Source organism: Taurulus bubalis (assembly GCF_910589615.1).
Source record: "Taurulus bubalis genome assembly, chromosome: 10".
In the NCBI taxonomy this organism is placed as follows: Eukaryota; Metazoa; Chordata; class Actinopteri; order Perciformes; family Cottidae; genus Taurulus; species Taurulus bubalis.
This window is the reverse complement of record NC_136598.1, coordinates 14,502,189-14,515,588: the sequence shown is the minus strand read 5'-3', so window position 1 is coordinate 14,515,588 and position 13,400 is coordinate 14,502,189. Positions and strand designations below refer to the sequence as shown.

The 13,400-nt window shown below is 41.1% G+C and overlaps 1 protein-coding gene across 1 annotated transcript; it reads left to right on the top strand.

The window, feature by feature from the left end:
- On the top strand, positions 1 to 6,063 carry shox2 (shox homeobox 2; the record flags this gene model as incomplete). Its single annotated transcript, XM_079224586.1, has 5 exons — positions 1 to 256; positions 1,973 to 2,181; positions 4,476 to 4,533; positions 4,861 to 4,949; positions 5,806 to 6,063. The coding sequence occupies 5 exons, from the start codon at positions 1 to 3 to the stop codon at positions 6,061 to 6,063; spliced, it is 870 nt and encodes a 289-aa protein (XP_079080712.1).
- Between the last annotated feature and the right edge of the window lie 7,337 nt (positions 6,064 to 13,400).

The window sequence follows — 13,400 nt, the reverse complement described above, 5'->3', positions numbered from 1 at the left end:
ATGGAAGAGCTCACCGCTTTCGTGTCTAAGTCTTTCGATCAGAAAGTGAAGGAGAAAAAGGAAGTGATTACCTACAGGGAGGTGTTGGAGACCGGGTCGACGCGAGCGGGAAGCAGGGAGTCTTTAACCTCGGAGCCCGGGAGCCGGGAGGAGGCTGCAGCCGTCACCCGGAACGGTGCGCTCTCGCCGGGCAGGGACACGGACATGCTCGGCCCGGAGAGAATCAGGGATGCCGGGAGCCCCAAACTCATAGACGGTAGGACCGCAATGTTGTGCGCTGCTGTGTGTGTGCTGCAGTCTTTACCGACAGAGAGAGAGGACTTAAACGAGCATTTGGCAAATCGTACAGATACATGGTCATAACCATGAGTTTTTTATTGGTGAAATGTTGTGAAAACATCTTCGTTTTAGTTTATGATCCAAGCGAAGCTACCGCAGATTTGATCCCAATAGTCGATGTAAGTTATGGATGATCGAGATCTGGTGCGCCGGTGCTTTCTGAAAGTATGTTTCGTTATTTTTTTTGTCATATGCACCGTCGAAACCACCTTCCTTATACCTTATAACCATTATTGCTCATAACAGCTCCCATCTTTATCAGGTGATCGCAGCTTATTCTTGTCTTGCTGTGGTACAGTTTCAAAAAGTTTGTATTTATTTGGGCTTACCCCAGAACTATAGCTAAACAACAAGGCCTCTATGTGTCAAACTAATAACAATTATATCATAATATGCAAGGGCTTATCCAACCTAATGCATTTTGTTTTTATATCACACTTTTATGAAAGAGACATGAGGGTATTCTGGTCCTTGATTTGCCTTAAGTTAAAAAAAACATTTACTTTAACCTACTTTAATTGATTAGAAGCTTTTCACCAATGTACGTTATAATAATTCATTGCATACGCGTCATTGATTGTCAGTTACCTCAGAGAACCTAATATATGATTTATATTAATGTTTCAACTAAAAGAAGGCGCATCAGAGACCTGACATAAAGACATCACTGCACATGAAAGGTGGCAATCAAGTCCTTTCATTGCTGGAGTCACCCAGTGCACAGATGTCTATTTTCAGGTATGGAAGCAGGTCAACTGGCTTTAATAAAAACCCGATGATCTCATATTTAAAAATAAAAAAATACAAAAGATCCAATAGTCCTAAGGTGTAAGAATAGTTTTTCGTGGTTGTCCTCAATAATTCAGTGTTTTTTCCCCCTAATTGCAGAACGAATAAACAGCCCCAAAAAAATGCGATCAAAGACAGCATAATCATAATTTAAACGCTAAAGATTTAATTAAGCACACAATATTGCTTTTGTGTTTAATGCTTCCGTACCGATCCGTTCCAACTGTTTTTAAAATAACCTATATGTTTACATTTTAAATTAAAATTGAAACTGAAGCATCTGTTCAGTATGTTTTATGAAACCCGGACAAAATATGACAACACACAGGACAAGATATCTTAGAGTTGGGTGGCTTGTAAAAAAAAAAAAAAAAAGACATCTGTTCGTCATGGGCAGCGTGGTTAAAAGCGGAACTGCGACAAGCATGTATCAGACATCCAACAGTGGGCACAGCGTTGCATATTTATAAGCAGTTAATAATTAAAGAGCTTTATGTAGCTCTACAAAACATCCGAGGTCTGATAGCTCTGTGATATTTGAGGGCTGGGAGGGCATGTCTCTCTTTCTTCCTTATCATCGAGCTTTTATTTCAATTGGTGAAGATAATCATGTATGTAGTGCAAGTTATTTCAGATATGCCTTTAATCTCTGGTAGAGTTGCACATCCGTTAATTTGGCTCATTGTATTTGTTTATTTGGCTTTCCTCTCGTGTTTCCAGAGTAGAGATAAATTACAAAAATAATTCGTAAATATGTAACGATGAAGGCCAACGATGACCCCGGATTGGAGGTCACAGTTCAGCCTCGTGATGTTGATGTCTCCCTCTCTAAACAACGAAACAGGCCACACGGACGTGAAGGAGAGGAAGGAGGACTCGAAGCCTTTAGAGGACGAGGCACAGACTAAAATCAAACAGAGGAGAAGTCGGACTAACTTCACGTTAGAGCAGCTCAACGAGCTGGAGCGGCTCTTCGACGAGACCCACTACCCGGACGCCTTCATGCGGGAGGAGCTGAGCCAGCGACTGGGACTGTCGGAGGCCCGAGTCCAGGTAGGACGAGCGCGAGACTCTCATGTGTTATAATAATAAGCATCAATGTCGCATTTGGTTAGACACTGTTTCACTTTGAGGGCCATTACATTTGAGTAAATTATAAAAAAGGAGAAAAATAATAATAATAATAATAATAATAATAATAATATCACTGTGGCAGTGTGTACGTGTATGGGCTAAAAACAATGGACAAGAAAGAGACCCACATGTTAAGTCAAACAGACTAATAATAATAGCAAAAAATAATGATAATAGAAAATCAAATAATTAGAAATGCAACCATGTTTTTCTCATGTTCCCACCGATTTTAATAATATCTTCACTGATGTGTGTTACGAAAAGATGGATATAACGCTTAAGTCTGATCATATTTTGTTTTGTGGAGGTTTAGGGTTTAACCTAAACGTGCACACATACACTTAATATAGAGGCCTGGATTCAACAAAACAGTTCAGATGAACCCCCCAATGGGTTTTAGGTTTTAATTAATTGAAAAAAATTTCAGAGTTCACCATCAAAATGGTATTTTGTCATACTTTTCGGATTAGATTGCATGTCTCTCAGCTTGTTTTGATTATTTAATTTTTGTTATTTATCCCAATTATGCCTTTGTTTGTATCACGAGAGTCGTTTTAATCTCTATGTCCTAATCCACCGAAACAAATACGCCTACAAATATTTGCCGTCCGTTTTCTGGGTGTATGTTACCAAGGCCCCGTTTGTGAGAGATGCTGTCGTTTTTCATGGGGACAGACCATCTGCGCATGCACCCAGTAAGGGGGGCTCAGCCATGCCGTGTGTAACGGGAGCAGGGGGACAATGAGCATATAGACAACTGCTCTCATCTCATTTATCAGAACTCTATAATATCTTACTCCAGACTCTTTTATCCCGCAGCTCCGGCTCAGGGGAGGACTGAGCATGTGTCTCCTTATTGAATATGGCGGTCGAAGCGAAAAAAAGAAATCATAAAACCAGCCCCAAAAAAAGACCCCCATCCCAGACTCACCCTTCACCCCCCACCCTCCCCCCCCCAAAAAAAAGTTAAAGCCAGCTTTTCGCAGGGCTCTCCCGGCCTGAACTGGAATCTCACCAATAAGGCGTATTGTATCCCCAACAAGGAGCACAGCTCGGGGATTTGCATAAATTATGTATTATTTTCTACCCAAATCAAGAGCATGAGCGCTCCCCCTCTTTCTCTCCGTGGGAGTATTATATCGTTTTACCAGTTGTTTTCACAGGCTAAACATTTATTTTTGATTTTCAAAAACACATCTGCCTCAATCGATAACAGCAGAGCATTTGCTTTTATCATCGCGATGAATTATAGCTGCAGCGAGCACAAAAGGACTTCCGATTGATATACACGTGGTCAATAAATGAAGCCGGTTGACAGCCAAATCAATATGATATTTCAATCATGCTTGTGTGTATATGGACCTAATGTAAGGGAGATTGCAGATTGACATGTTGTATTATGGGCTAATTTCGCCCGAGCTTTGTCTGGGAGATTCAAAGCAGATTATCATAGAAATAAATCGTTTAATCTGTGTTCCAAGGCGGTTCTCTGAAATTGACGCTTGTCGATTTCAACAGAAGGAAAAAGCAAAGTAAGCAGTCTTTGAAGTGTTTTCTTTTTGCGTGCGTGTGTGTGTGTGTGTGTGTGTGTGTGTGTGTGTGTGTGTGTGTGTGTGTGTGTGTGTGTGTGTGTGTGTTATGGCGGTGATTAGACAAAACTGTGAGGCATTTAAGCGTCTCACTGACATGGATTTTCTGCAGATAAGGGTAATTAATTTCAGCGGTCATTTAATGAGAGGGAGATATAAAGAGAAAGAGGGAGATGCTCTCAGATCGCCTGGCTCTGATGTCCAAAACCGTAATAGCATTGCTGCTATTCGATATCTGAGAGTCCATTCAACTCTTCGGGGACACTAATCCATAGAAAGATGAAACCGACGCTGACAAGGTTATTTATTATAGTCAAATTGTCCTGCACATTTCCAACAAGCGTGTTTCTATTCTCCCAATACGGTTTTAATGTCCCTCTTTTCGCAGATTTACTACTTTCTATTTTTTTGGTTGCGCTCCCTCTCTGCTCCAACAACCCCCCACTCTCCCTTGTTGTTACTAAATGTAATAATTCAAATCTGGGGTTAAGCAGTGCCATTAATATTTTAGTGCTTCGTGGGGATATTGTTTTTCTGCGGTTGTTGTTACTTTGAGAGGAATTACACATGGCCTCACAAGCATCTGCCAATCAGTAGCTCTCTAATTAATTTCTGTCCCTGCAGGTTTGGTTCCAGAATAGAAGAGCCAAATGCAGAAAGCAGGAGAATCAGTTACATAAAGGTAAGCTTTTATCCTGCATGCTCCCACATAAAACAAAAACTATATTTCTATTATATTCTATTATTCTAGGTCTATTCTTTTACAAGGCAAAAGCACGCTCAAATGCATGCAGCATTTTTAATCTTTACGCACTGTTACTATTTGGGACGTGGTTTCGTTTCCAGTTAATTAAGCCATCAAAAGCACTGTGATTTGTTTAGTGCCTGCATGTCCATCCTGGACGTTATTAAAGTTTTCCCCGACAATCAGCTCACTGCTCGTTATTCAGTATACAGTTTACTTCTTTGTGGTTTTTTAATATCATCCTCATCATCTGTGCTTTTGCAGGAGTCCTGATTGGAGCAGCGAATCAGTTTGAAGCTTGTCGTGTTGCGCCATATGTCAACGTGGGGGCTTTACGGATGCCATTCCAACAGGCAAGTCACTTTGAAGCGTCTAGTCTTAAAATCAGACCAATCCCCGGACTGCTGTCTTGGCACAGGCTCTGCCCAAGTGCTATGCAGAGACTCCAGTACCAATGTAGGGGGTAACTAAACTCTTATTACCACGCCGGCGAAAGCACTGAGCCAACACAGCGCCGCCTGTACAGCCTAATGGGAAAATCCCCTCTATTGTTTTATGGCTCATTTCTAGGCCTGCTTTACTGCAGCAGGCAAACATATTAATACTTCAGAGGCCAGGAGTTTCTCAATGTTTTCCCTCACACTAAAGTATATAGCCTAATGTCCAAGGTTGATTGGTTTCTTTTGTATAACTGTCCATCTGGTTGTGGTGAGTCTCAGAATAGAAAAATATGTGCACAATTTATACTGCATTGCATTTTAGTGAAGTCCAGTCCTCACGTTGAGCACCGCTGGTCTTTTATGGGTTTAGTATCCTGTCGGCAAAAGCCCAAGATTCCCAAAGGCAATGACTTGAGATTAGATGTCATGCTATTGATGTCCAAATGAAAACTCACATTTGACCTTTGCTTCACAAGAGCCGCAGCAGTCAATGATATCCATATAACTATATGCCATCCAGGGATATTGCTCAATGGCACGTCAGTAGAAAAGCTCGGGGATTGAACCCTGCTGTCCAGCTGAATGCTGGCACACATTGGTGTGCCTCCTCAGAGTGTGAACCACTTCTACAACATTGACATATAGTGAAATGACCCTTTCCCACAATGCACTGCAAAGTTAACGCATGTTCTCCCCCCCTTCTTTCCCCCACCCGTGCGTCCCGTCCCTATAGGATAGTCATTGCAACGTGCCGCCCTTCTCCTTTCAGGTGCAGGCGCAACTGCAGCTGGACAGCGCCGTGGCCCACGCGCAGCACCATCTGCACTCTCACCTGGCTGCGCACGCACCCTACATGATGTTCCCCGCACCGCCGTTCGGACTGCCTCTGGCTACGCTCGCGGCAGAGTCCGCCTCCGCCGCCTCCGTCGTGGCCGCCGCCGCCGCCGCCAAGAACACCAGCAAGAACTCCAGCATCGCCGACCTGAGACTGAAGGCCAAAAAGCACACGGCCGCGCTGGGACTGTGACGCCAGGTGGACTGGGCGACACGAGGCGCCCACGCGCTTCTTCCCGCCACGTCCGCGCGACTGAGACACGCTGAACTTGAACGCTTTCAAAGTGAGGAAAAAGAACAAAAGGACAAGGACGATATTTATGTTTTCTTTTATAAATGAAGGACGACGAGTATAACTATTGAAACAAAAAAAAGTATATAGGTTATTTATGAGACAAAGGAAAGACAATGAAAAAAGAGACTGTGACTTGATACACAGATGTGTTTTTTTGGACGCCCAATAAAGTGTCGGATGGGACGGATAGCGAGGCTTTGGGGTCCTGCTCTGCAGCCACGTGGCCGAGGAGGGCGGGACACCCTGAGGAGGAGGACGACGCAGCTGGGACGGTCGATACTGTGTCAAACAAGGCGAACCATTCTGCAGTTGCTCTGATTTAATATTATATTATTATCGTTTCACTTTGAACCTATATAGAGGCTGGCCTCGTTATTAAACACTTTCTCTGTAAAAGGACAGAGCGGGAATTCTTTGACGAAACAGAGAAGAAGAAGAAGAAAAGAAAAAAGACAATATTCGAAGTGTTTTTCCCCCCTCTTCTGTTTCTTATCCGAAATTCAAAAATGCCCAAACAGTGTTTGCATGAGTTTGCCTTCACGGATGACGTGATGTGAACATCTCTCCCCCTTTCTTTCACCCTCCCTCCCTCCTGAGGAAGGGCAACTCTCACTTGAATGTTTGGCCTGTATTTGACCTTGTGTGGACCTCCTCTGGTAAAGGTGAAACTATGGGCAACGCGCCAGAAATGTGAGATTATAATATATGTGTCATAGGCTATGCTGAACTTTTTGGTCAGGATAACTCGATCTATAGTGTCCATGTGGTAAATATGTCATCTTTAACACAGTGAACACGAGAATAAATGACAGTAACACGAGAACGGTATGCCAACCGGTACGGGCACGTGTAAAATATGTTTATACACAAGAAACAAGCATTATTTTTATTATTTAGTGGCGTTATGCCTTGTGAGGATTTTGTTCATTTTGTATTTTACTTTATTTCCGTGTATTAAAAAATCATGTGCTTTCTGTATGTAATTTTGATGTTTTTATAACAGTGAAAGTGAACTTACCTGAGGCACGGGTTTCTTAAAAAAAAGAAGAGAATACTCATGACATTGTTTTACTTTTTCCATCACATGTGAAACGTGAATCCACCGAAAGAAAAATGTTTTTCGTTCCTATAATAAATTAACTAAAGTTTCTTTAATGAGTTGACATTATTTTTACATTCGTAATTGGCCTTTGGCCAAATTATTATTATTGTTATTATTATTGCTTTCGTTAAACATTTGAGGGCAATATATTTTTAATAATTCATGCCTGTAGCTATAGGTCTTTTGATAACGTCACAGTTGTGACAGGCCCGTTTAGTCAGGACATGGCTGTCTGTTGCTGCTCCCATGCCAAACCGATGCATTATTCATAATTTGGTTATGGAGCGTTTGGAGAGGAGGACTGGCAATTTCCAGTACAAGCTAGAAAAACTGGCAGATAAAGGATGAAAAGAAAGGGGCCGTTTAATGGCTCAAAGATAAAGTTTTGCAGCACTTGAAATGTACATAACATATACTAATAAAATGTTATTCTTGCAATAATTAGCCTAGATAAACTAGCCATAACAGCCTATTAATTATATGAAACAAAGAATAAAGATCCATTTCAAATTAATTATACCCGCAGTTGTATATATATATATATATATATATATATATATATATATATATATATATATATATATATATATATATATATATATATATATATCTATATATAGATATATATATGTATATATATATATATACATATATATATCTATATATAGATATATATATCTGTATATATATACAGATATATATATCTATATATATAGATATATATATATATATCTAGATATATATATGTATATACATATATATATATATATATATATATATATATATATATATATATATATATATATATATATATATATTGATAACTTGGGTTATTTGTACTTCCCATAATAGAAGGTGTTCGATCTCGATGTAAATCCAGTTGTGAATCCCTATGCTACGTGAATCTGCCTCCTGCGGAATTAACATGTTGCCGGTTTATGTGTCATGACCTAAAGTTTGGCATTATGCATACAAATACACAGGCAGCTCACAAAGTCAAACAAAGCCAAGGCCTTTGTAAAAATCATTTACTAGCGCCTGACTCACTTGACTTACAAATTTGCCTGATTCATTTCCTGACATCTTAACCGCCTCTTATTGAACATTTAATAAACACCTGACACGGGATCCTATAATTATAGGAATCCGGATCGCATTACCCCTTCCGATATTTCTACACAAAACACAATGTCTTTAGCTATTAATTAATACTGATCTCACAGAGTCTGCACTAGAGTCTGGAGTGTTTGTGTATCTCTCCGTTTGGGGCAGGATTTAGACGCCAAAACTATTGAATTATTGATTCAGAGCCTCGCCAGTAATGGAGGAGACGGAACTGGGAAACTGCTGAGCCGGGAGCGTGCACTGCTCCCCGACGAAGGAACAGAAACACCGGGGTCGGGGGCGCGCCTGTTCTGTGACTGGAGTGGTGTGTGACCGGCTGTGTGTTTTTACTTAGACCGGAGAATGAGGTCAAGTTCCTCAGAGTGGTTATGTCACATTAATTACATTGTTCTGACATTATAATTCAGAAGAGAACAGTTGGGTCGCAGGCATCTCATTTGGTTTCAAGACATGACAAATCCTCCTCTGGAATAAAAAAAACACGGTGATTTTTATTGAGGAATTATTATTTTAATCTCACACACTATCATTATAGAAGTGTGAGATTGACTAAAATGTCATAAACTACAAGCGTCACTACTCATTATTGAGTACACCACAAGGACATTCCTGCACAGTGAAATAATGAAAACAACAGTGATTTTATGAAGGCGTAATAAAAAAATCCCATAATACTTAGTGTCATCTGAAGGACTCACCTCAAACCAAGTTTGTGCATTTACTGTCTCATGTTTTGCAGTTTACACAACAGACTTTTTTTCTTTTCTTTTCTTTTCTTTTTTTTTTTTACATTTTCCTTCTGGTACACTTCTTCGTGATTCAAATCTAAAGTCTTGAATCCTGCCCTTTGCGGCGTGGACCGGCAGCTATCAGCATGTCCTGAGGTGTAGTGGTGGAGCGGAGGGCCTCCAGCCTGAGGGGCCCAGGAGACAACGAGACGGGGACACACAAGTGTTCTCCTGATTAGACATGGAGACGACCAGCGCTCTCGCTCTCCTCTCAACACACTCTTAAGACACACACCCCCACGCAGCCAGCCGGGAGCCGAGCACGCCGGCTCTCTCTGGCTTCTTCTCACTGTCTTTCCCTCTCGCCCGCTCAGTGCTTTCCTCTGGTCTCTCCCTCCTTCCTCAACTCAAACAAACTCTCTCTTTTGTAATGGATTATTGTACACCATGTTGGAGGAGTCGAGAGTGAGCCAATTCTATTCAAGTTTATCAAATGAATGAAAACAACACTGGACATGTACAAATCCAAATGCTGAAACACACACATACACACACACAGAGATCATCATAGCCCGGTGAGTCACAACAGCACTCCACACCATGGAATCCTTCATATCAACTGGTGCTGTCTTGTTGCTATATTTACCCCACTACAACCCCGGAGACAAATACACTCTCTCATTTCCCGCACTTGGCCCTTTATCAAATTAGGGCACGTTCAACAATCACACAGAGCAGTTTTTACTGACAACCGAGGCACTTTTTCTGCATTTGAAGGGCTGTGGCTAAATGTGATTGTATACACTGTTCGTATCCACACTTGTGTACGTGTATGTGAGAAAGCTCCCTTTCTCTTCTTCTCTCTCTAAGGGCTTGCCTTTGTTACATGTTAGGATTGCTCAAAGAGCGGGGCGCACACAGCACCGCACCAGAGACAACAGCCATCAGGAGCAACGGCAGATAAAAGACCAACTTCAAAGGCATCAAATGGAGTGAAAGTGAAGAAGAAACCTGCTGAAAACTCCCTCCAATAGCACTCAGGCCAGCAATTAGGACGCCATATCGCTGCCTGTTATCACACGTGTGCGCCATATAGGCCTGGGTGGCTAACCGCAGCACTCGGTGTGGGTTGCAGTCAGCGGAGAATTATAGCATTCATAGAGCTCGACTGTAACACTGTATTTCATTTCACTGTAGTATGAAAAGTGGGTGTTCACACAGATTTGACCCCTGCTATGACCAGGGAGGCTTAACCGTGGTGATTACAGACAGAGAAAATCAACAGTCTCTATCTCCAGCTCCTTCTATTCAGCAGCTAAGTAGAACAAAACAAAACAGAGGTCAGAACAAAACAAGAAGTCTAATTGTTTCACTGTTTCCTGTTTAGGTGCCCCAGGGCAATCTACACATTTTTATGTACTGGGTGCATTTTATTTGTTATTAATTCATTTCCAGTTGCAGCTGGTTTGCAGATTAGGGAGATACCATAAAGTATAACTCCCTGCTCTGGGAGGAAGACATAACAAGGGTGTATGTGTTGAGATCCGCGGGCATTAGTAGCTCTGAGGGGATTTCAATGTTTCCACCGAGAAAAAGGGGACATTTAGTGCATTGTGGACGCAATGTGGTGTGAGGTTATGTGCATTTATGTATTGTGATCTCAAAGAAGGGAAAAAATGAAATGCAGAGAGAGAGAGAAAGGAGAGAGAGGGGAGAGAGATGAGGTACACACAGTAAATATTAAACATTTGGCCCATGCCTCTCTGTATTTACAAGCTTGTAAGATCCAATCATCTGTGTGTGAGTATAATCGAGTACTTGCTTTTCAATCATCAGATGTTTGTACACAGACTCTTAAATTACAAAAAGCCTCTTGGAAACACAGGCCTAACTCATCTCATATTGATTGTATTCACGCTGTCTGAAGTTTACAAAATGTCATTTTAAAATGTCACGATCGGACAAAGAAGCCGACAAATCACCCAATATTTATATCAGGATGCTCAAGTGTCTTTTTAATGTGGCTAAATCCAGGGAGGTCCAGGATCATCCATTCTGGGGTTTAAGGCTTTTTCAACATTCTGTCCAGGGAAGCGTTTATGACCATTTATATATCTGACGACCGCATTCGAATGCTCTCTGAACTGGTGACAGACGAGTGTGGTCAAAGGCAAAGTTTAGATGTGATGGAAAATAGCCCCTGGTCTTTAGTATAAACATCAATCACCTGCGTACTGTAAATGTTATACTCATAAAGCCGTTAGTTGTTTTCACATAGCCATAAATCTGAGTATGTGCAGTGCAAAAATCAATACATCTTACTGATGTTAGAAAACATACAACTCTATGATGGATATGCCGGCTGCAATCTACTTATACTTTGTCATTCGATGGTTGCATTCAAACACATTATAACTTCATGAAAAATGCATTTTGATTGTATATAGGAATCTGTAAACATTAACAATATGTTACAATTATTATATGAAATGGACCTGAATTATTGGCAAACGTGTCAGCAGACAAAGTTTATTATGGGAAGCAGCCAATGGAACTGAAAATGTTGTTGTCTAGTTGATGATGTGTTTAAACATTTTTTAGATTTGGACTCATTGGTTTTAGTTATAGTATTGTTTGAAGTAGCAATTTACTGCAATCAGAAAATATTTTACCTGCATCAAAAAATATCACTTTTGTAAAAGTATGAATGTAAAACAGCATGAAAATAACCAATGTACTGTTATTCCATTATTATTTATGATAATGATATAATGTGTAAGGAGCATCCTACTGTTGGTCGAGGTGGAGCAAATGTTTACTATCTTGCATACTGTTGGGTATCTTAATCAATAGGGATGGGTATCGTTTGGGTTTTTTCCGATACCGGTGCTAAACCGATACTTTTAAAACGATACCGGTGCCTAAACGGTGCCTGAATCGATACTTTTTTATTGCCAAGGCAATTTTTTTCTTCAAATTGAACAATATTATTAACTGTTTTAAGTATACTATAGATATAAATAAATAAGTACATACAAAACACACTTCAAACTACAGCTTCAAACCTTTTAACTTAACGTGGCCTGATGGGACTGGTGCAACAGAACTCAGAAACTGTTGGATTCTACAAACTGCTGCTTTACTGGACTACACGTCATCATTCATATCAACTGGAGAGATTTGTTCCATCAAGCCGAGGACGGACGTTCAAAAGCTCGTGCTCGTGTCTCCAGCGATCTCTGTGTGCGCGCACTGTGTGTGTGTGTGTGTGTGAGCGCTGGAAGCCCCGCCCCCTCAAGCCCCGCTCTACGTGCAGGCGGACAGAGAGCAGAGCAGCTATTTTAATAATCGTTTTTAGCGTGCGGGCACCTTGCTACCTTTTTAGTATCTATATACCGTGCAACTATACAGAGTAGTGTAAAAAAAAAAAGGATTTAAATCGGCTCTGGCACCGGAAGGAAGCACCGAAATCTGCGTTGCTTTTTGGTCCGGTAGGTACCGGACGTGTTGGAACCGGTGCCAGTATATTAAGCAGTAAAGTGGCATCAAATGGAGCTGCTTAAGTAAAGTCAAATGTGTGTAAATATACTTAGTTACATTCCACTACTGAGTTCTATCTGGTGTTTGAATGAATGCTTATGTGATTAAAAAACACTTACTGTATCCTTTAATTCATTGTTAAAGCATCATCCATGAACATTAAAGTTTACCTGAGTACGCTCCTGTATATTAATAAGTCTTTGGGGCAGCAGAATATGGGAGTAAGAGGTCAAGTGCTCGAGCAGTAATAGAATTTTAAAGCAGGAAAGTGTCTGTCATCCAGGGCATCTTATTCAGATGTTTTCATTGATCCTGCCACTTGTGTCCCTTCACTGATACAGCAGTATTGACAGCTGTATTGCTATGGTAATTTACTCCTCAGGCAAGTGCATGTAAGTCGCTGTCCCCAGGCTGGAAGATAAATGCATACGAGAAGCACACACAAGCACGCACACATGTACACATGCCTTATTATAGGCTAATAAGATGAACATGAAAGGTAATGCATAATGGTGGGGGACCATGTCAACTTCAACTGGAAGGAGCAGGTTGAGTGAGCTGTGTGTGTGTGTGTGTGTGTTTGGGTGAGTCACTGGTGGGAAGAATGCATCTTGTTTCAATGCAGGCTAATGTAAATTGATGTCACAAGCTGAGAGAAGGGCAGACAAAATGCGAAGAGCTGACTGGGCTGCATTATAGGGCCAAGGAGGCATCGGAGGAGGCAGGACCCCATAGTGGTG